Raw genomic sequence first — 24,058 nt, forward strand, 5'->3', positions numbered from 1 at the left:
GAGAAAAAAGGAGAGATAGGTAGTATGTTTGAGGAAATGAACCTGGATGTTTTGGCTCTGAGTGAAACGAAGCTCAAGGGTAAAGGGGAAGAGTGGTTTGGGAATGTCTTGGGAGTAAAGTCGGGGGTTAGTGAGAGGACAAGAGCAAGGGAAGGAGTAGCACTACTCCTGAAACAGGAGTGGTGGGAGTATGCGATAGAGTGTAAGAAAGTAAACTTTTGATTGATATGGGTAAAACTGAAAGTTGATGGAGAGAGATGGGTGATTATTGGTGCATATGCACCTGGGCATGAGAAGAAAGATCATGAGAGGCAAGTGTTTTGGGAGCAGCTGAATGAGTGTGTTTGTGGTTTTGATGCACAAGACCAGGTTATAGTGATAGGTGATTTCAATGCAAAGGTGAGTAATGTGGCAGTTGAGGGAATAATTGGTATACATAGGGTGTTCAGTGTTGTAAATGGAAATGATGAAGAGCTTGTAGATTTATATGCTGAAAAAGGACTGGTAATTGGGAATACCTGGTTTAAAAAGAGATATACATAAGTATACATATGTAAGTAGGAGAGATGGCCAGAGAGCATTATTGGATAATGTGTTAATTGATAGGCGTGCGAAAGAGAAACTTTTGGATGTTAAAAAATGTGCTGAGAGGCACAACTGAAGGGATGTCTGATCATGATCTTGTGGAGGCGAAGGTGAAGATTTGTAGAGGTTTTCAGAAAAGAAGAAAGAATGTTGGGGTGAAGAGAGTGGTGAGAGTAAGTGAGCTTGGGAAGGAGACTTGTGTGAGGAAGTACCAGGAGAGACTGAGTACAGAATGGAAAACGGTGAGAACAAAGGAGGTAAGGGGAGTGGGGGAGGAATGGGATGTATTTAGGGAAGCAGTGATGGCTTGCGCAAAAGACGCTTGTGGCATGAGAAGCGTGGGAGGTAGGCAGATTAGAAAGGGTAGTGAGTGGTGGGATGAAGAAGTAAGATTATTCATGAAAGAGAAGAGAGAGGCATTTGGACGATTTTTGCAGGGAAATAATGCAAATGACTGGGAGATGTATAAAAGAAAGAGGCAGGAGGTCAAGAGAAAAGTGCAAGAGGTGAAAAAGAGGGCAAATGAGAGTTGGGGTGAGAGAGTATCATTAAATTTTAGGGAGAATAAAAAGATATTTTGGAAGGAGGTAAATAAAGTGCGTAAGACAAGGGAACAAATGGGAACTTCAGTGAAGGGGGCTAATCGGGAGGTGATAACAAGTAGTGGTGATGTGAGAAGGAGATGGAGTGAGTATTTTGAAGGTTTGTTGAATGTGCTTGATGACAGACTGGCAGATATAGGGTGTTTTGGTTGAGTGCTGTGCAAAGTGAGAGGGTTAGGAAAATGATTTGGTAAACAGAGAAGAGGTAGTAAAAGTTTTGTGGAAGATGAAAGCTGGCAAGGCAGCGGGTTTGGATGGTATTGCAGTGGAATTTATTAAAAAAGGGGGTGACTGTATTGTTGACTGGTTGGTAAGGTTATCTAATGTATGTATGATTCATGGTGAGGTGCCTGAGGATTGGCGGAATGCTTGCATAGTGCCACTGTACAAAAGCAAAGGGGACAAAGGTGAGTGCTCAAATTACAGAGGTATAAGTTTATTGAGTATTCCTGGTAAATTATAAGGGAGGGTATTGATTGAGAGGGTGAAGGCATGTACAGAGCATCAGATTGGGGAAGAGCACTGTGGTTTCAGAAGTGGTAGAGGATGTGTGGATCAGGTGTTTGCTTTGAAGAATGTATGTGAGAAATACTAAGAAAACAAATGGATTTGTATGTAGCATTTATGGATCTGGAGAAGGCATATGATAGAGTTGATAGAGATGCTCTGTGGAAGGTATTAAGAATATATGGTGTGGGAGGCAAGTTGGTAGAAGCCGTGAAAAGATTTTATCGAGGATGTAAGGCATGTGTATGTGTAGGAAGAGAGGAAAGTGATTGGTTCTCAGTGAATGTAGGTTTGCGGCAGGGGTGTGTGATGTCTCCATGGTTGTTTAATTTGTTTATGGACGGGGTTGTTAGGGAGGTGAATGCAAGATTTTTGGAAAGAGGGGCTAGTATGAAGTCTGTTGGGGATGAGAGAGCTTGGGAAGTGAGTCAGTTGTTGTTCGCTGATGATACAGCGCTGGTGGCTGATTCATGTGAGAAACTGCAGAAGCTGGTGACTGAGTTTGGTAAAGTGTGTGAAAGAAGAAAGTTAAGAGTAAATGTGAATAAGAGCAAGGGTATTAGGTACAGTAGGGTTGAGGGTCAAGTCAATTGGGAGGTAAGTTTGAATGGAGAAAAACTGGAGGAAGTAAAGTGTTTTAGATATCTAGGAGTGGATCTGGCAGCGGATGGAACCATGGAAACGGAAGTGAATCATAGGGTGGGGGAGGGGGCGAAAATCCTGGGAGCCTTGAAGAACGTGTGGAAGTCAAGAACATTATCTCGGAAAGCAAAAATGGGTATGTTTGAAGGAATAGTGGTTCCAACAATGTTGTATGGTTGCGAGGCGTGGGCTATGGATAGAGTTGTGCGCAGGAGGGTGGATGTGCTGGAAATGAGATGTTTGAGGACAGTATGTGGTGTGAGGTGGTTTGATCAAGTAAGTAATATAAGGGTAAAAGAGAAGTGTGGAAATAAAAAGAGCGTGGTTGAGAGAGCAGAAGAGGGTGTTTTGAAATGGTTTGGGCACATGGAGAGAATGAGTGAGGAAAGATTGACCAAGAGGATATATGTGTCGGAGGTGGAGGGAATGAGGAGAAGTGGGAGACCATATTGGAGGTGGAAAGATGGAGTGAAAAAGATTTTGAGTGATCGGGGCCTCAACATTCAGGAGGGTGAAAGGCGGGCAAGGAATAGAGTGAACTGGATCGATGTGGTATACCAGGGTCGACGTGCTGTCAATGGATTGAATCAGGGCATGTGAAACGTCTGGGGTAAACCATGGAAAGTTCTGTGGGGCCTGGATGTGGAAAGGGAGCTGTGGTTTCGGGCATTACTGCATGACAGCTAGAGACTGAGTGTGAATGAATGGGGCCTTTGCTGTCTTTTCCTAGCGCTAACTCACACATATGAGGGGGGAGGGGGATGTTATTCCATATGTGGCGAGGTGGCGATGGGAATGAATAAAGGCAGACAGTGTGAACTGTGTGCATGTGTATATATGTATGTGTCTGTGTGTGTATATATATGTGTACATTGAGATGTATGGGTATGTATATTTGGGTGTGTGGACGTGTATGTATATACATAAGTATGGGGGTGGGTTGGGCCATTTCTTTCGTCTGTTTCCTTGCGCTACCTTGCAAACACGGGAGACAGCGACAAAGCAAAATAATAATAATAATAATAATAATAATAATAATAATAATAATAATAATAATAATAATGATAATAATAATAATAATAATAATAATAATAATAATCACCTCTTGCACCTTTCTCTTGACCTCCTGTCTCTTTCTTTTATACTTCTCCCACTCAATTGCATTTTTTCCCTGCAAAAATCGTCCAAATGCCTCTCTCTTCTCTTTCACTAATACTCTTACTTCTTCATCCCACCACACACTACCCTTTCTAAACAGCCCACCTCCCACTCTTCTCATGCCACAAGCATCTTTTGCGCAATCCATCACTGATTCCCTAAATACATCCCATTCCTCCCCGACTCCCCTTACTTCCATTGTTCTCACCTTTTTCCATTCTGTACACAGTCTCTCCTGGTACTTCCCCACACAGGTCTCCTTCCCAAGCTCACTTACTCTCACCACCTTCTTCACCCCAACATTCACTCCTCTTTTCTGAAAACCCATACTAATCTTCACCTTAGCCTCCACAAGATAATGATCAGACATCCCTCCAGTTGCACCTCTCAGCACATTAACATCCAAAAGTCTCTCTTTCGCACGCCTGTCAATTAACACGTAATCCAATAACGCTCTCTGGCCATCTCTCCTACTTACATAAGTATACTTATGTATATCTCGCTTTTTAAACCAGGTATTCCCAATCATCAGTCCTTTTTCAGCACATAAATCTACAAGCTCTTCACCATTTCCATTTACAACACTGAACACCCCATGCATACCAATTATTCCCTCAACTGCCACATTACTCACCTTTGCATTCAAATCACCCATCACTATAACCCGGTCTCGTGCATCAAAACCGCTAACACACTCATTTAGCTGCTCCCAAAACACTTGCCTCTCATGATCTTTCTTCTCATGCCCAGGTGCATATGCACCAATAATCACCCACCTCTCTCCATCAACTTTCAATTTTACCCATATTAATGAGAGTTGGGGTGAGAGACTATCAGTAAATTTTAGGGAGAATAAAAAGATGTTCTGGAAGGAGGTAAATAGGGTGCGTAAGACAAGGGAGCAAATGGGAACTTCAGTGAAGGGCGTAAATGGGGAGGTGATAACAAGTAGCGGTGATGTGAGAAGGAGATGGAATGAGTATTTTGAAGGTTTGTTGAATGTGTCTGATGACAGAGTGGCAGATATAGGGTGTTTTGGTCGAGGTGGTGTGCAAAGTGAGAGGGTTAGGGAAAATGATTTGGTAAACAGAGAAGAGGTAGTAAAAGCTTTGCGGAAGATGAAAGCCGGCAAGGCAGCAGGTTTGGATGGTGCAGTGGAATTTATTAAGAAAGGGGGTGACTGTATTGTTGACTGGTTGGTAAGGTTATTTAATGTATGTATGACTCATGGTGAGGTGCCTGAGGATTGGCGGAATGCGTGCATAGTGCCATTGTACAAAGGCAAAGGGGATAAGAGTGAGTGCTCAAATTACAGAGGTATAAGTTTGTTGAGTATTCCTGGTAAATTATATGGGAGGGTATTGATTGAGAGGGTGAAGGCATGTACAGAGCATCAGATTGGGGAAGAGCAGTGCGGTTTCAGAAGTGGTAGAGGATGTGTGGATCAGGTGTTTGCTTTGAAGAATGTATGTGAGAAATACTTAGAAAAGCAAAGGGATTTGTATGTAGCATTTATGGATCTGGAGAAGGCATATGATAGAGTTGATAGAGATGCTCTGTGGAAGGTATTAAGAATATATGGTGTGGGAGACAAGTTGTTAGAAGCAGTGAAAAGTTTTTATCGAGGATGTAAGGCATGTGTACGTGTAGGAAGAGAGGAAAGTGATTGGTTCTCAGTGAATGTAGGTTTGCGGCAGGGGTGTGTGATGTCTCCATGGTTGTTTAATTTGTTTATGGATGGGGTTGTAAAGGAGGTAAATGCAAGAGTCCTGGAAAGAGGGGCAAGTATGAAGTCTGTTGGGGATGAGAGAGCTTGGGAAGTGAGTCAATTGTTGTTCGCTGATGATACAGCGCTGGTGGCTGATTCATGTGAGAAACTGCAGAAGCTGGTGACTGAGTTTGGTAAAGTGTGTGGAAGAAGAAAGTTGAGAGTAAATGTGAATAAGAGCAAGGTTATTAGGTACAGTAGGGGTGAGGGTCAAGTCAATTGGGAGGTGAGTTTGAATGGAGAAAAACTGGAGGAAGTGAAGTGTTTTAGATATCTGGGAGTGGATCTGTCAGCGGATGGAACCATGGAAGCGGAAGTGGATCATAGGGTGGGGGAGGGGGCGAAAATTTTGGGAGCCTTGAAAAATGTGTGGAAGTCGAGAACATTATCTCGGAAAGCAAAAATGGGTATGTTTGAGGGAATAGTGGTACCAACAATGCTGTATGGTTGCGAGGCGTGGGCTATGGATAGAGATGTGCGCAGGAGGATGGATGTGCTGGAAATGAGATGTTTGAGGACAATGTGTGGTGTGAGGTGGTTTGAGCGAGTAAGTAACGTAAGGGTAAGAGAGATGTGTGGAAATAAAAAGAGCGTGGTTGAGAGAGCAGAAGAGGGTGTTTTGAAATGGTTTGGGCACATGGAGAGAATGAGTGAGGAGAGATTGACCAAGAGGATATATGTGTCGGAGGTGGAGGGAACGAGGAGAAGAGGGAGACCAAATTGGAGGTGGAAAGATGGAGTGAAAAAGATTTTGTGTGATCGGGGCCTGAACATGCAGGAGGGTGAAAGGAGGGCAAGAAATAGAGTGAATTGGAGTCATGTGGTATACAGGGGTTGACGTGCTGTCAGTGGATTGAAGCAAGGCATGTGAAGCGTCTGGGGTAAACCATGGAAAGCTGTGTAGGTATGTATATTTGCGTGTGTGGACGTGTGTATGTACATGTGTATGGGGGGGGGGGGCCATTTCTTTCGTCTGTTTCCTTGCGCTACCTCGCAAACGCGGGAGACAGCGACAAAGTATAAAAAAAAAAAAAAAAAAAAAAAAAAAAAAAAAAAAAAAAAAAATAATAATAATAATAATAATAATAATAATAATAATTCCTCCCCCACTCCCCTTACATCCTTTGTTCTCACCTTTTTCCATTCTGTACTCAGTTTCTCCTGGTTCTTCCCCACACAAGTCTCCTTCCCAAGCTCACTTACTCTCACCACTCTTTTCACTCCAACATTCTCTCTTCTTTTCCGAAAACCTCTACAAATCTTCACCTTTGCCTCCACAAGATAATGATCCGACATCCCTCCAGTTGCACCTCTCAGCACATTAACATCCAAAAGTCTCTCTTTCGCACGCCTATCAATTAACACATAATCCAATAACGCTCTGGCCATATCTCCTACTTACATACGTATACTTATGTATATCTCTCTTTTTAAACCAGGTATTCCCAATTACCAGTCCTTTTTCAGCACATAAATCTACAAGCTCTTCATCATTTCCATTTACAACACTGAACACCCCATGTACACCAATTATTCCTTCAACTGCCACAATACTCACCTTTGCATTCAAATCATCCATCACTATAACCCGGTCTCATGCATCAAAACTACTAACATACTCATTCAGCTGCTCCCAAAACACTTGCCTCTCATGATCTTTCTTCTCATGCCCAGGTGCATATGCACCAATAATCACCCATCTCTCTCCATCAACTTTCAGTTTTGCCCATATCAATCTAGAGTTTATTTTCTTACACTATCACATACTCCCACCACTCCTGTTCCAGGAGTAGTGCTACTCCTTCCCTTGCTCTTGTCCTCTCACTAACCCCTGATTTTACTCCCAAGACATTCCCAAACCACTCTTCCCCTTTACCCTTGAGCTTCGTTTCACTCAGAGCCAAAACATCAAGGTTCCTTTCCTCAAACATACTACCTATCTCTCCTTTTTTCTCATCTTGGTTAAGTATTCTTTCTCGCCTATCCCCAGGGATGTATTTAGGGAAGCAGTGATGGCTTGCGCAAAAGATGCTTGTGGCATGAGAAATGTGGGAAATGGACAGATTAGAAAGGGTAGTGAGTGGAGGGATGAGGAAGTAAGATTATTAGTGAAAGAGAAGAGAGAGGCATTTGGATGATTTTTGCAGGGAAATAATGCAAATGACTGGGAGATGTATAAAAGAAAGAGGCAGGAGGTCAAGAGAAAGGTGCAAGAGGTGAAAAAGAGGGCAAATGAGAGTTGGGGTGAGAGAGCATCATTGAATTTTAGGGAGAATAAAAAGATGTTTTGGAAGGAGGTAAATAATGTGCATAAAATAAGGGAACAAATGGGAACTTTAGTGAAGGGGGCTAATGGGGAGGTGATAACAAGAAGTGGTGATGTGAGAAGGAGATGGAGTGAGTATTTTGAAGGTTTGTTGAGTGTGTTTGATGATAGAGTGGCAGATATAGGGTGTTTTGGTCGAGGTGGTGTGCAAAGTGAGAGGGTTAGGGAAAATGATTTGGTAAACAGAGAAGAGGTAGTAAAAGCTTTGCTGAAGATGAAAGCCGGCAAGGCAGCGGGTTTGGATGGTATTGCAGTGGAATCTATTAAACAAGGGGGTGACTGTATTGCTGACTGGTTGGTAAGGTTATTTAATGTATGTATGTATCATGGTGAGGTGCCTGAGGATTGGCGGAATGCTTGCATAGTGCCATTGTACAAAGGCAAAGGGGATAAAAGTGAGTGCTCAAATTACAGAGGTATAAGTTTGTTGAGTATTCCTGGTAAATTGTATAGGAGGGTATTGATTGAGAGGGTGAAGGCATGTACAGAGCATCAGATTGGGGAAGAGCACTGTGGTTTCAGAAGTGGTAGAGGATGTGTGGATCAGGTGTTTGCTTTGAAGAATGTGTGTGAGAAATACTTAGAAAAGCAAATGGATTTGTATGTAGCATCTATGGATCTGTAGAAGGCATATGATAGAGTTGATAGAGATGCTCTGTGGAGGGTATTTAAGTATAAATGGTGTGGGAGGCAAGTTGTTAGAAGCAGTGAAAAGTTTTTATCGAGGATGTAAGGCATGTGTACATGTAGGAAGAGAGGAAAGTGATTGGTTCTCAGTGAATGTAGGTTTGCGGCAGGGGTGTGTGATGTCTCCATGGTTGTTTAATTTGTTTATGGATGGGGTTGTTAGGGAGGTGACTGCAAGAGTTTTGGAAAGAGGGGCAAGTATGCAGTCCGTTATGGATGAGAGAGCTTGGGAAGCGAGTCAGTTGTTGTTCGCTGATGATACAGCGCTGGTGCCTGATTCATGTGAGAAACTGCAGAAGCTGGTGACTGAGTTTGGTAAAGTGTGTGAAAGAAGAAAGCTGAGAGTGAATGTGAATAAGAGCAAGGTTATTAGGTACAGTAGGGTTGAGGGACAAGTCAATTGGGAGGTAAGTTTCAATGGAGAAAAACTGGAGGAAGTAAAGTGTTTTTGATATCTGGGAGTGGATTTAGCAGCGGAGGGAACCATGGAAGTGGAAGTGAATCATAGGTGGGGAGGAGGCGAAAATTATGGGAGCGTTGAAGAATGTGTGGAAGTCGAGAACATTATCTCGGAAAGCAAAAATGGGTATGATTGTAGGAATAGATGGTTCCAAGATTGTTATATGGTTGCGAGGCGTGGGCTATGGATAGAATTGTGCGGAGGAGGGTGGATGTGCTGGAAATGAGATGCTTGAGGACAATATGTGGTATGAGGTGGTTTGATCGAGTAAGTAATAATAGGGTAAGAGAGATGTGTGTTAATAAAGAGAGTGTGGTTGAGAGAGCAAAAGAGGGTGTTTTGAAATGGTTTGGTCACATGGAGAGAATGGATGAGGAAAGATTGACCAGGAGGATATATGTGGAAAGGGAGCTGTGGTTTTGGTGCATTATTACATAACAGCTTGGGACTGTGAACGAATGTGGCCTTTGTTGTCTTTTCCTAGCGCTACCTCGTGCACATGAGGGGGGAGGGGGTTGTTATTTCATGTGTGGCGGTGTGGCTATGGGAATGAATAAAGGCAGATAGTATGAATTATGTACATGTGTATATATGTATATGTCTGTGGGTGTATATATGTATACGTTGAGGTGTATAGGTACGTATATTTGCGTGTGTGGACGTGTATGTATATACATGTTTATGTGGGTGGGTTGGGCCATTCTTTTGTCTGTTTCCTTGCGCTGCCTCGCTAACGCAGGAGACAGCGACAAAGCAAAATAAATAAATAAATATTATTTATCTATTATGAATAAATAAATGAATAAATAAATAAATAATAATAATAATGATAATAATAATAATAATAATAATAATAATAATAATAATATTAATAATAATACTAATAATAATAATAATATTAATGATAATAATAATAATAAGTTGCTTGAAGCAGTGATAATTTTTCCCAAGGATGTAAGGTATGTGTAAGAGTAGAAAGACGGAAAAGTGATTGGTTCCCAGTGGATTTCAGTTTGCGGTAGGGGTGTGTGATGTCTTCATGGCTGTTGAACCTGTTCATGGATGGGGTGGTTAGGGAGGTACATGCAAGAGTTTTGGAGAGAGGAGCAAGTATGCAGTCTGTTGTGGATGAGAGGGCTTGGGAATTTAGTCAGTTGTTCACAGATGATATAGTGCTGGTGGCTGATTTGGGTGAGAAACAGCAGAAGCTGGTGACTGAGTTTGGTAAAGTGTGTGAAAGAATAAAGTTAAGAGTAAATGTGAATAAGAGCAAGGCTATTAGGTTCAGTAGGGTTGAGGAACAAGTTAATTGTGAGGTAAGTTTGAATGGAGAAAAAATGGAGGAAGTGAAGCATTTTTGATATTTGGGAGTGGATTTAGCAGCAGATGGAACCATGGAAGTGGAAGCGAGTCACAGGGTGGGGGAGAGGGAAACGTTCTGGGAGCGTTGAAGATTGTGTGGAAGGTGAGGATGGTATCTCAGAGAGCAAAAATGGGTATGTTTGAAGGAATAGTGGTTCCAACAATGTTATATGGTTGTAAGGCATGGGCTTCAGATAGGGTTGTGTGGAGGAGGGTGGATGTGTTGGAAATGAAATGTCTGAGGACAATATGTGGTGTGAGGTGGTTTGATCAAGTAAGTAATGAAAGGGTACGAGAGATGTATGGTAATAAAAAGAGTGTGGTTGAGAGAGCAGAAGAGGGTGTGTTTAAATGGTTTGGACATATGGAGAGAAAGAGAGAGGAAAGATTCACAAAGAGGATATATGTGTCAGAGGTGGAGGGAACAAGGAAAAGCAGGAGACCAAATTGGACGTGGAAGGAAGGAGTGAAAAAAGATTTTGAGCGATTGGGGCCTGAACATGCAGGAGGATGAGAGGTGTGCAAGGAATAGAGTGAATTGGAACTATGTGGTACATTGGGGTTGACATGCTGTCATTGGACTCAACCAGGGTATGTGAAGCATGTGGGGGAAACCATGGAAAGGCCTGTAGGGAGCTGTAGTTTTGGTGTATTCAAATTGCCCATCACTGTAATCTGGTCTACTGCATGAAAGCTGCTAATACACTCACTAAACTGCTCCCAAAACACTTCCCTCTCATGATTTCTCATGATCAGATGCATAAGCACCAATAATCACCCATCTCTCTCCATCCACAACAATCTAGAATTTACTTTCTTACACTCGTACATGTGTAATATATACATGTTATTATCATTTTCATGCTTATGGCATGAGAAGTGTGGGAGGTGGGTTGAGTAGAAAGGGTAGTGAGTGGTTGGATGAAGAAGTAAGATTATTAGTGAAAGAGAAGAGAGAGGCATTTGGACGATTTTTGCAGGGAAAAAATGCAAATGAGTGGGAGATGTATAAAAGAAAGAGACAGGAGGTCAAGAGAAAGGTGCAAGAGGTGAAAAAGAGGGCAAATGAGAGTTGGGGTGAGAGAGTATCATTAAATTTTAGGGAGAATAAGATGTTCTGGAAGGAGGTAAATAAAGTGCGTAAGACAAGGGAACAAATGGGAACTTAAGTGAAGGGGGCTAATCGGGAGGTGATAACAAGTAGTGGTGATGTGAGAAGGAGATGGAGTGAGTATTTTGAAGGTTTGTTGAATGTGCTTGATGATAGAGTGGCAGATATAGGGTGTTTTGGTTGAGGTGGTGTGCAAAGTGAGAGGGTTAGGGAAAATGATTTGGTAAACAGAGAAGAGGTAATAAAAGCTTTGTGGAAGATGAAAGCCGGCAAGGCAGCAGGTTTGGATGGTATTGCAGTGGAATCTATTAAAAAAGGGGGTGACTGTATTGTTGACTGGTTGGTAAGGCTATTTAATGTATGTATGATTCATGGTGAGGTGCCTGAGGATTGGCAGAATGCGCGCATAGTGCCATTGCATAAAGGCAAAGGGGACAAAGGTGAGTGCTCAAATTACAGAGGTATAAGTTTGTTGAGTATTCCTGGTAAATTATATGGGAGGGTATTGATTGAGAGGGTGAAGGCATGTACAGAGCATCAGTTTGGGGAAGAGCACTGTGGTTTCAGAAGTGGTAGAGGATGTGTGGATCAGGTGTTTGCTTTGAAGAATATATGCGAGAAATACTTAGAAGAGCAAATGGATTTGTATGTAGCATTTATGGATATGGAGAAGGCATATGATAGAGTTGATAGAGATGCTCTGTGGAAGGTATTAAGAATATATGGTGTGGGAGGCAAGTTGTTAGAAGCAGTGAAATGTTTTTATCGAGGATGTATGGCATGTGTATGTGTAGGAAGAGAGGAAAGTGATTGGTTCTCAGTGAATGTAGGTTTGCAGCAGGGGTGTGTGATGTCTCCATGGTTGTTTGATTTGTTTATGGACGGGGATGTTAGGGAGATGAATGCAAGAGTTTTGGAAAGAGGGGCAAGTATGAAGTCTGTTGGGGATGAGAGAGCTTGGGAAGTGAGTCAGTTGTTGTTCGCTGATGATACAGCGCTGGTGGCTGATTCAGGTGAGAAACTGCAGAGGCTGTGGACTGAGTTTGGTAAAGTGTGTGAAAGAAGAAAGTTAAGAGTAAATGTGAATAAGAGCAAGGGTATTAGGTACAGTAGGGTTGAGGGTCAAGTCAATTGGGAGGTGAGTTTGAATGGAGAAAAACTGGAGGAAGTGAAGTGTTTTAGATATCTGGGAGTGGATCTGGCAGCGGATGGAACCATGGGAGCGGAAGTTGATCATAGGGTGGGGGAGGGGGCGAAAATCCTGGGAGCCTTGAAGAATGTGTGGAAGTCGAGAACATTATCTCGGAAAGCAAAAATGGCTATGTTTGAAGGAATAGTGGTTCTAACAATGTCGTATGGTTGCAAGGCATGGGTTATGGATAGAGTAGTGTGCAGGAGGGTGGATGTGCTGGAAATGAGATGTTTGAGGACAATATGTGGTGTGAGGTGGTTTGATCGAGTAAGTAATGTAAGGGTAAGAGAGATGTGTGGAAATAAGAAGAGCGTGGTTGAGAGAGCAGAAGAGGGTATTTTGAAATGGTTTGGGCACATGGAGAGAATGAGTGAGGAAAGATTGACCAAGAGGATATATGTGTCAGAGGTGGGGGGAACGAGGAGAAGTGGGAGACCAAATTGGAGGTGGAAAGATGGAGTGAAAAAGATTTTGAGTGATCGGGGCCTGAACATGCAGGAGGGTGAAAGGAGGGCAAGGAATAGATTGAATTGGATCGATGTGGTATACCTGAGTCGACGTGCTGTCATTGGATTGAATCAGGGCATGTGAAGCATCTGGGGTAAACCATGGAAAGTTCTGTGGGGCCTGGATGTGGAAAGGGAGCTGTGGTTTCAGGCATTATTGCATGACAACTAGAGACTGAGTGTGAACGAATGGGGCCTTTGTTGTCTTTTCCTAGCACTACCTCGCACACATGAGGGGGGAGGGGGATGTTATTCCTTGTGTGGTGAGGAGGCGATGGGAATGAGTAAAGGCAGACAGTGTGAATTGTGTGCATGTGTATATATGTATATGTCTGTGTGTGTATATATATGTGTACATTGAGATGTATGGGTATGTATATTTGGGTGTGGGGACGTGTATAGTATATACATGTGTATGGGGGTTGGGCCATTTCTTTCGTCTGTTTCCTTGCGCTACTTCGCAAACGCGGGAGACAGCAACAAAACAAAATAAATCAAATAAATAATTTTCATCATTATACTTTGTAGCTGTCTCCCGCATTAGCGCGGTAGCACAAGGAAACAGATGAAAGAATGGCCCAACCCACCCACATACACATGTATATACATACACGCCCACACACGCACATATACATACCTATACATTTGAATGTATACATACTTATACATACACGGACAAATACATATATACACATGTACATATTCATACTTACTGCCCTCAACCATTCACGTCGCCGCCCCGCCACACATGAAATAGCACTCCCCTCCCCCCATATGTGCATGAGGTATCGCTATGAAAAGACAACAAAGGCCACATTCGTTCATGCTCAGTCTCTAGCTGTTATGTGTAATCCACCAAAACCACAGCTCCCGTTCCACATCCAGGCCCAACAAAACGTTCCATGGTTTACCCCAGACACTTCACATGCCCTGGTTCAATCCACTGACAGCATGTCAACCCCGGTATACCACATCGTTCCAATTCACTCTATTCCTTGCACGCCCTTCACCCTCCTGTATGTTCAGGCCCTGATCGCTCAAAATCTTTTCCACTCCATCCCTCCACCTCCGATGTGGTCTCCCACTTCTCCTTGTTCACTCCACCTCTGACACATATATCCTCTTGGTCAATCTTTCCTCACTCATTCTTTCCATGTGACCAATTTCAAAACACCCTCTTCTGCTCTCTCATCCATACTCTTTTTATTACCACACATCTCTCTTACCCTTTCATTACTTACTCAATCAAACCACCTCACACCACATATTGTCCTCAAACATTTTATTTCCAACACAACATTGTTGGAACCACTATTCCTTCAAACATACCCATTTTTGCTTTCCGAGAAAATGTTCTCGCCTTCCACGCATTTTTCAACGCTTCGAGAACTTTCGGCCCCTTCCACACCCTGTGACTCACTTCCGCTTCTATGGTTCCATCCACTGCCAAATCCAGTCCCAGATATCTAAAACACTTCACTTCCTCCAGTTTTTCTCCATTCAAACTTACCTCCCAGTTGAATTGTCCCTCAACACTACTGTACCTAAATAACCTTGCTCATATTCACATTTACTCTCAGCTTTCTTCTTTCACACACTTTACCAAACTTAGTCACCAGCTTCTGCAGTTTCTCACTCGAATCAGCCACCAGTGCTGTATCATCAGCGAACAACAGCTGATTCACTTCCTAAGCCCTCTCATCCACAACAGACTGCATACTTGCTCCTCTTTCCAAAACTCTTGCATTAACCTCCCTAACAACACCATCTATAAACAAATTAAACAACCATGGAGACATCATGCACCCCTGCTGCAAACCAACATTCTCTGAGAACCAATCACTTTCCTCTCTTCCTACTCGTGCACATGCTTTACATCCTCGATAAAAATTTTTCACTGCTTCTAGCAACTTGCTTCCCACACCATATATTCTTAATACCTTCCACATAGCATCTCTGTCAACTCCATCATATGCCTTCTCCAGATCCATAAATGCTACATACAAATCTATTTGTTTTTCTAAGAATTTCTCACATACATTCCTCAAAGCAAACACCTGATCCACACATCCTCTACCACTTCTGAAACCACACTGCTCTTCCCCAGTCTGATGCTCTGTACATGCCTTCACCCTCTCAGTCAATACCCTCCCAATACCTTTCCACAGGGGTATAAGTTTGATGAGTATAAACACAAAAATATAAAGATAAATACTGGTTAAATGAAATACAAGGAAATCACGAGGTAAAAACATTCTTTTTTTTATACACATTTGCCTTATCCCACATTAGCTAGGTATCATTAAGAACAGAGGAGTGAGCCTTAGAAGGTATATCCTCACCTAGCTCACCTCTCTATTCCTTCTTTTGGAAAATTATAAATGGGAGGGGGGATTTCCAGCCCCCCACTCACTCCCCTTTTAGTCACCTTCTACGACACACAAGGAATAAGTGGGAAGTATTCTTTCTCCTTTAACTCCAGGGATAAAAAACAGACATATATGAGAAAAAAGGAGGTCATCTAAGTCAAAGAGCCAAACTAAATAATTTCAAAAAGTAATCAAAGTAATATGAAAAGTGATCCATGAACTACATTAATCATAATAAATTCTAAAAGTTTAAAAAGCTAATATTCCCTGTGCATTTTCCATACTTCACAATACGGCATCATTTATGTGCAAGAGCTTTCCTACAAGCAAAGGGCAAGCTCTTTAAACTCTCTATGATAGTGCCCCAAATTAACAAATATGACAAGAAATATGTGGTACTTACTTTGTAACAGAAGTCACACTTATATCGTTTTGTTGGGATTGGCAGATAGAAACCATGCTCCTCTACATGAGTAGATAACTCCACATCACTCTCAAAAACCTGTAAAAAGAATAAATGAAGTCTTTACTTCTTGCCTACTTTATGTCCAATATACAACCTCCTGAACCATCACTAAGGTAACCAATTCAAAAGTTTCTCCAAACATACTGATCACAATATAACAACTCACATTCACTTTCACTGATCTAGGTATCTTTTTGCAACAGATATTCAGGTATTTCATTTCAAGCAAAAAAACTTTCTACATTCTGACCAAGAAGGCTTGAAGGCAGCATCTTGACCACTCAAGCAAGCTGTTAGGCCCTGACAAGTAAAACAACTACCCTACCGAAGTATCCAATTCTAGCAAAAGATTTTCCATACGCTGGCCAATTAATACTGAAACTGCTCCTGTCATCTGATGATGATCCTTAGAAGATGGATCTGCTCTCTTCAGTACCATTACAACCACTTTTGTAAGTGCATGGCTGTCAACCTGAGTTTTGCATACCTGCTGAGAGGGTTTTGGAGAAAGGAGTAAGTCTGCAGTCCAACTGGAGGGTGGGAAAGCCCGGAAAGTGAGTCAGTTGTTATTTGCTGATGACACTGTTTTGATCTTTAGTTTGAAAGAGAAACTGCTGAAGTTAGTGTCTGAGTTTGGGAAAGGAGAAAGTTGAGAGTAAATGTGAATAAAAGCATGGTTAGTTGGAATGTGAGTTTGAAAGGAGGGATCCAGAGAATGTGGGTTGTTTTAGATATCTGGAAGTGGACAAGGCAATGAATTGAAACTATGGAAGCTGAAGTGAGCCAAAGGGTAGGTGAGGGGGTTACAGTCCTGAGCACATTGAGGGGTATGTAGAAAGAGAAGTCACTTCAGTGATGGAAGAGATGGACATGTTTAATGGATAAATAGTTCTGACTATCATAGAGATGCAAGGAATAAGTATGGAGCCTACATATGAAAGTAGAGAGGAGAGTGAATATGTTCAAAATCAAATAAGTAGTGTGAGGAAGATTTATCAAGTGAGAAATGACTGAGTAAGAGAGCAGTGTGGTAATAAAAGTATGGTTGAGAAACCTGAAGAGGGTGGGCTGATACAGTTTGAACATATGGAAAGAATGAGCGAGGAGAGATTTACAACAAGGATATATGTCAGATGTGGAGTAGAAAAGGAGAAATGGGAGACCAGACCAGAAATGGAAGGAGGGAGTGAATAAGGTTTTGAGTGCTCAGTCCTTGAACAAGCAGGAGGGTGTATGGCATGCACTGGAGTGATGAGGTATACAGGGGGTGATATGTTATCGATGAACTTAACAAGGGAATAAGAAGAGGTCAGGAGAGACCCTGGAAAAGTCTGTGGCACCTAGTTATGGATAAGGGACTGTAGTTTCAGAACATTATACACGACAGTCTGAGAATGAATGTAAGTGAATGAGGCCTATTTTTTGTCAGTTCCTAGTGCAATCTTGCTAATGCAGAAAATAGCAAGCAAGTATGAATAAAATATATACTAGACTTTGCTTTCTGTCAAATAAGTCCCTGCTATCTTTATGGGGCTCGTACAGCACTCAGGAACCCAACCAAATCCACTGGTTAGGAACATAGGTCATAAAATATAGAGGTGTTGTCTGTACAACTATATGCAGAGTGCACAGGGCAACTGCACAGAAACTGCTCAGTGTCTCTGTTGTAGTAGTTGTATCATGGGCAGGAAGGGTCTTGTAATATGCTGTAACTGTAATTGCAACTGTTGTGTTGTAGGGGTGGGTGATATCCTTAGCATAGATAACAAAGTGTGACTTGTGTTTCTTTGGGGATGTTGCCTCTGATGGGTGTTTGTCTGGTGGGGTAAAGATGACTGGATGCTCTCCTACCACCACCACCACCACCTGAGTGATGTTGACAAATGAACAGAAAATGGTAGCTAATTATCTACAAACTAGGAACACTACCTAAATTCTTGTCTGAGTGCTAAAAGCAAATATACATTATACACAAATTCATACGTGATCAACAGAGAAAAAAATCAATAAATACACAATGTTGAAGCCTAAAAGCCTGGTGAAGCAACTACACACTGCAACTTAGGTTGAAACAGTCAAATGAGGTCATAGGCAACATATTACAGCTCCATATATACTGTAGGTAATAACCAAAAACTGTATCTTAAGATAAAAAAAAGCCAGATGATCGCAACTTTAAGTAAAGGATGCATTAGGTAAGAGGGTTTAGAGACATGTCAGAACTCACTGATATCCCTCAAAGGCACCACAGAAGTCACAATGTAAACAACAGAGACAGAATTGTGTTTCCTGTCACCAGCAGCCAAGTTGTGAAGCTTACTGTGTTGGGAAAGGGATCTCTCTTAGAATGTAAGCTGCCTGTTGGTGTCAGACACATGAAATATTCATATCTTATGAACAGGAAGATAGGCATCCCCAGAGGGTGGAAAATTGGGATGATTACCTCCAGTTAGAAACACTAGACTCTAACATGCCAGTGCTAACATGGTAATTTCCCACTTGAAAGAAAAGGTTCTGTTACTTGACCAAGCAAAACCTATGATTCAGTTTGTTTGGTGATAATCCAACATTTGGACTATGAATTCAGGGCCTCAATTAGGAAAAGGTAATGAATTATCAACTGTTTCACTTGTTTCTTGGGGTCATGACTACCTGATTCACAGAAGATGGGTACTGGGTATGTAGGCCTTCTGTATCAGTTCGGTTCCCTTGTATGAACAGAAATGATAAGCATGTACAAAAAAAACTTTTCAAACCTGGCTTTTCTACTTTTTTAAAGTATCTTCAGAACACATTTTCAAGTCATTCTTCCAATGCACATCCTCCTCCTACACTCAAAACTTTACTTTTACCCTAACAAATAAAAGTACCTCCATTTCAAACACCTACTGAACTCTTACGTTAATGCATTCGTACATCTACAAAAACAACTCTATCAGAAATGTATCTTAGCCATACTCACAACAGGGACTGAAGATTTATAAATCACTGTCAGGAAAATAAATCTTTCAACAAACCACATACAATTAATGAGATACCTTAATACACTGAGGGCAAGTCTTATCCTCTTCCTTCAAAGTGATGGCAGAGGCATCTTCTTGTTTGACATCAGCTCGCTCATGAGCATGCTGGTGTATCCTTAGCACCTGTGAGAAAATAACCTAGTTAAATAAGCAAAATAATCTAAACATCAATTTCACCGGTGAGAAAATAACCTAGTTAAATTAGCAAAATAATCTAAACATCAATTTCAAATCAACAGAATTGCATGAACTAATCCTTCACCACAAGTGATGAAACAAAATTCAACTGTGGTGCTACCAGACTGCCTTTGGCAAGGCCATGCCATCATCCAAGGATGAAAGAAAGAACAGTTTTGTCAAGGACATTCTCACTCTAAAGGAGTCCATAATTACCTTGTTCCTGTTTGCAATGAAGCAAGTACTGTCCATACACCTCTCTATTCTTTTTCACTAACAACCTTATTTGTTCACTCCACCACTTACTACCCTTTCTAACCTGCCCACTTCCCATCTTTATTGTGCCACATGCATCTTTTGTATAAGCCATCACTGCTTCCCTAAATACAAACCATTCCTATCCACTCCCCTCCTCATCCACTCCCCTTACTTCATTTGCTCTCACCTTTTGCAATTCTGCACTCAATCTTTCCTGGGAATTTTCTCACATAAGTTTCCTTTCCACGCTCACTTAATCTCACCACTCTCTTCTCCCTTACATTCTCTCCTCTTTTTTGGAAACCTCTATATATTTTCACCTTCACCTCCGCAAGATAGTGATCAGACATCCAACTAGCTGCCCCTCTCAGCACATTTATATCCAAAAGTCTCTTTTATATGCCAATCAATTAATACATAATCTAATAATGCCCGCTGATCATCTCTCCACACATTAGGGGCAATCATAGCCGAGCAGACACTGTACCCAGCTACCACACAAATAAAGCAGTAAGTTCTGTAAAATGGCTGACTACTAGTAATGTGAGCCTGATGGGAATTGACCAGCCTAGACCTCATTGCTCATGGATGTGAGATGAAGGGTATTCCATTACTGGTATTTGAAATCAATTCCCCATTAGGGGTGATCATAGCCCAGCAGTTGGTGTTCCCCACTAACACATAAATGGAGTGGGGTTTGAATTCTTGCTGCTGGAGGGCTTTATGTGTTCTATGAAATGTTAGTGTTCATATGCACTAAGATTGTGTTCATATACGTCTACAAGTGACAGAGAGTTCTCTAAAATTGCTGACTACTAGTAATATGAACCTGATGGGAAATGACCAGTCTAGACACCACTGCCCATGGATGTGACACGAAGGGTATACGATTACTAGTAACTGAATAGTCATTTCCCTATTAGGAGCAATCAGAGCAAAGCAGTAAGCATTCCCAGCTACCATGTAAATGGAGTGACGTTCAAATTCTTGTTGTTGGAGGGCATTATGTAAACTGGTGTTTGCTTTGAAGAATGTGTGTGAGAAATACTTGCAAAACAGATGGATGTGTATGTAGCATTTATGGATCTGGAGAAAGCATATGATAGGGTTGACAGAGATGCTTTGTGGAAGGTCTTAAGAGTATATGATGTGGGAGGTAAGCTGCTAGAAGCAGTGAAAAGTTTTTATCAAGGGTGTAAGGCATGAATACGAGTAGGAAAAGAGGAGAGTGATTGGTTCCCAGTGAAGGTCAGTCTGTGGCAGAGGTGTGTGATGTCCCTATTGTCGCATAATTTGTTTATGGATGGGGTAATTAAGGAGGTAAATGCAAGAGATTTGGAGAGAGGGCTGAGTATGCAGTCTGTTGGGGATGAGAGAGCTTGGGAAGTGAGTCAGTTGTTGTTCGCTGATGATACAGCGCTGGTGGCTGATTCATGTGAGAAACTGCAGAAGCTGGTGACTGAGTTTGGTAAAGTGTGTGGAAGAAGAAAGTTAAGAGTAAATGTGAATAAGAGCAAGGTTATTAGGTACAGTAGGGTTGAGGGTCAAGTCAATTGGGAGGTGAGTTTGAATGGAGAAAAACTGGAGGAAGTGAAGTGTTTTAGATATCTGGGAGTGGATCTGGCAGCGGATGGAACCATGGAAGCGGAAGTGGATCATAGGGTGGGGGAGGGGGCGAAAATTCTGGGGGCCTTGAAGAATGTGTGGAAGTCAAGAACATTATCTCGGAAAGCAAAAATGGGTATGTTTGAAGGAATAGTGGTTCTAACAATGTTGTATGGTTGCGAGGCGTGGGCTATGGATAGAGTTGTGCGCAGGAGGATGGATGTGCTGGAAATGAGATGTTTGAGGACAATGTGTGGTGTGAGGTGGTTTGATCGAGTGAGTAACGTAAGGGTAAGAGAGATGTGTGGAAATAAAAAGAGCATGGTTGAGAGAGCAGAAGAGGGTGTTTTGAAGTGGTTTGGGCACATGGAGAGAATGAGTGAGGAAAGATTGACAAAGAGGATATATGTGTCGGAGGTGGAGGGAACGAGGAGAAGAGGGAGACCAAATTGGAGGTGGAAAGATGGAGTGAAAAAGATTTTGTGTGATCGGGGCCTGAACATGCAGGAGGGTGAAAGGAGGGCAAGGAATAGAGTGAATTGGAGCGATGTGGTATACCGGGGTTGACGTGCTGTCAGTGGATTGAATCAAGGCATGTGAAGCGTCTGGGGTAAACCATGGAAAGCTGTGTAGGTATGTATATTTGCGTGTGTGGACGTATGTATATACATGTGTATGGGCGGGGGTTGGGCCATTTCTTTTGTCTGTTTCCTTGCGCTACCTCGCAAACACGGGAGACAGCGACAAAGTATAATAAAAAAAATATAAATATATATGTATACATACATAGGGGAGAAAGAATACTTCTCACGTATTCCCAGCATATCGTAGAAGGCAACTAAAGGGGGCAGGGGTGTGGGGCTGGAAACCCTCCCCTCCTTGTATTTCAATTTCTAACAAGGGAAACAGAGGGAGTCAAGTGGGGAGTGCTCATCCTCCTCAAAGTCTCAGATTAGGATGTCTGAATGTGTGTGGATGTAACCAAGATGAGAAGGAAGGAGAGATAGGTAATATGTTTGAGGAAAGAAACCTGGATATTCTGGGTCTGAGTGAAACGAAACTCAAGGGTAAAGGGAAAGAGTGGTTAGGGTCAGTCTTAGGGATAAAGTCAGGTGTTGGTGAGAGGACAAGAGCTAAGGAAGGAGTAGCACAACTCCTGAAGCAGGAGTTGTGAGAGTATGTGATAGAGTGTGAAAAAGTAAATTCAAGATTGATGTGGGTAAAACTGAAAGTGGATGGAGAGAGATGAGTAATAATTGCTGCTTATGCACCTTGTTACAGTTATCTCCCCTATTTACCAATGAATGTTATAGTTACCCATAATATCTTATTCAGTTTTCTTTGAGAAATTGTATAGAAACTGGAAGAAGGCCAAGGTCAAGCTCTCTCTCAGGAATGGTCATAACAGGAAGATGTGACAGAAAGCTGTTGGTAAATGTATAATGTAATCTGTACAGTGAATTTGCCAGAGAAATGTTAAGTAAAGTAATAGAGAGAGATCTATGTATCATGATAAATTGTATTATTCATGTAACAAGACAGCAATGTTTGTTTCGCTATTATAAATATATTTCTATAGATTTTATCTGTGTCTGGTATTTGACCAACTTGAGAAGGGAAAACTAGGTATATCATTACGGCTGTCAGGTGTCAGGAAATGTTAGCCAGATTGTACGGGAATCTGTGTCTTGCCCAAATCTCCCTGTTAACAGAAGCTGTTATTTGAGAGTTATCTGTTTTAATGGGCCTATGGGCTGATTATATACCCTTTAATGTGTAAGGGGTGGAGGCAGAGTGTAACATGGGGGCCAGTTTGGGATGGATCTTGAACTGTGAAACCTGCCGTCTGGGATCTTGAATTGTGAAAACTGCTGTCTGGAATTGTGAATTGTGAAACCTGCCATCAGGGAGCTGAATATGTGGAAGCCTGCTGTCCAGGATATGAATATGTGAATACACAGTCCAGGGAGCTGAAATTGTGAAACCATGTAATTCAAGCTGGCCAGAGTGTGTGGGTCAGTACTCTACTGTACTCTCTTGAAATATATAGAGAAGATTTCTCCAAAGAAGTAAGTGTTCATACTTGTAAATATAGTGTGTTTAAACATGGCAGATAACGTCAAGAAGTCTACTGAAACTCAGGATGTACATTTTCTGTACCAGTGCAATAAAGATGAAATGAACCAGGTAGCAGTGAATTATGGAATTTCTCTGTTGACACATGTCAAAAGTGACATGCAGAGAGTATTAATTGATCAGTTGGTCTCCATATTAATATTGAAGGAACCTTAAGATGTTGATAGTAGTAAAAACATTGCAATGGAGAGATTAAGATTAGAATTTGACCTAAGATAATACAAATAGAGGCTGAAAAGGAGAGAATACATGCTGAAACAGAAAAACAGAGAATCCAGGCTGATAAAGAAGTAAGGCTTAGACAACTGGAAATAGAAGAAAGGACAGGCTCAAAGAGAAGAATTGGGGATAAGGATGATAGAGTAAGTCAGTTACCTGAGTTTATAGAAAAAGAAGCTTAGGGTTGTATGGAGGAGGGTGGATGTGTTGGAGAGAAATGTTTAAGGACAATATATGGTGTGAGGTGGCTTGATCGAGTAAGTAATGATAGGGTAAGAGAGATGTTTGGTAATAAAAAGAGTGTGACTGAGAGAGCAGAAGAGGGTGTGTTGAAATGGTTTGGACATATGGAGAGAATGAGTGAGGAAAGATTGACAAAGAGGACATATGTGTAAGAGGTGGAGGGAAGGAGAAGCAGGAGACCAAATTGGAGGTGGAAGGATGGAGTGAAAAAGATTCTGAGTGATTGGGTTCTGAACATACAGGAGGGTGAAAGGCGTGCAAGTGTAAATTAATACGATGAGGTATATTGGGGTCAACGTGCTGTCAATGGATTGAACCAGGGCTTTTGAAGCATCTGGGGCAAACCATGAAAAGGTCTATGGGGCCTGGTTGTGGATAGGGAACTGTGGTTTTGGTGAAAGCTTTGTAGAAGATGAAAGCTGGTAGAAGGTTTGGATGGTATTGCTGTGGAATTTACTATAAAAGGGGGTGACTGTGTTGATGACTGGTCGGTGAGGATATTCCATGTATGTATGGTTCATGGTTAAGTGCTTGAGGATTGGGGGAATGCATGTATAGTGCTATTGTACAAATGCCATGGGGATAAAGGTGAGTGCTCAAATTACAGAGGTATAATTATGTTGAGTACTCTAAGGAAATTATATGGGAGGGTATTG

General features: G+C 41.8%; 1 protein-coding gene across 3 annotated transcripts in view; it reads right to left on the reverse strand.

Moving 5' to 3' along the window:
• LOC139760043 (uncharacterized) overlaps positions 1 to 24,058 on the reverse strand; it is a 300,444-nt gene that overhangs the window by 98,492 nt on the left and 177,894 nt on the right. For all 3 annotated transcript variants that reach the window (XM_071682807.1, XM_071682799.1, XM_071682788.1), the window contains 2 exons: positions 18,780 to 18,887; positions 15,679 to 15,777 (listed from right to left, as the gene is read on the reverse strand). In XM_071682807.1, the coding sequence (XP_071538908.1) occupies positions 15,679 to 15,777; positions 18,780 to 18,887 (207 nt within the window). The remainder of the gene's footprint in view (positions 1 to 15,678; positions 15,778 to 18,779; positions 18,888 to 24,058) is intronic.

The sequence above is a fragment of the Panulirus ornatus genome, chromosome 3, assembly GCF_036320965.1.
Source record: "Panulirus ornatus isolate Po-2019 chromosome 3, ASM3632096v1, whole genome shotgun sequence".
NCBI lineage: Eukaryota > Metazoa > Arthropoda > Malacostraca > Decapoda > Palinuridae > Panulirus > Panulirus ornatus.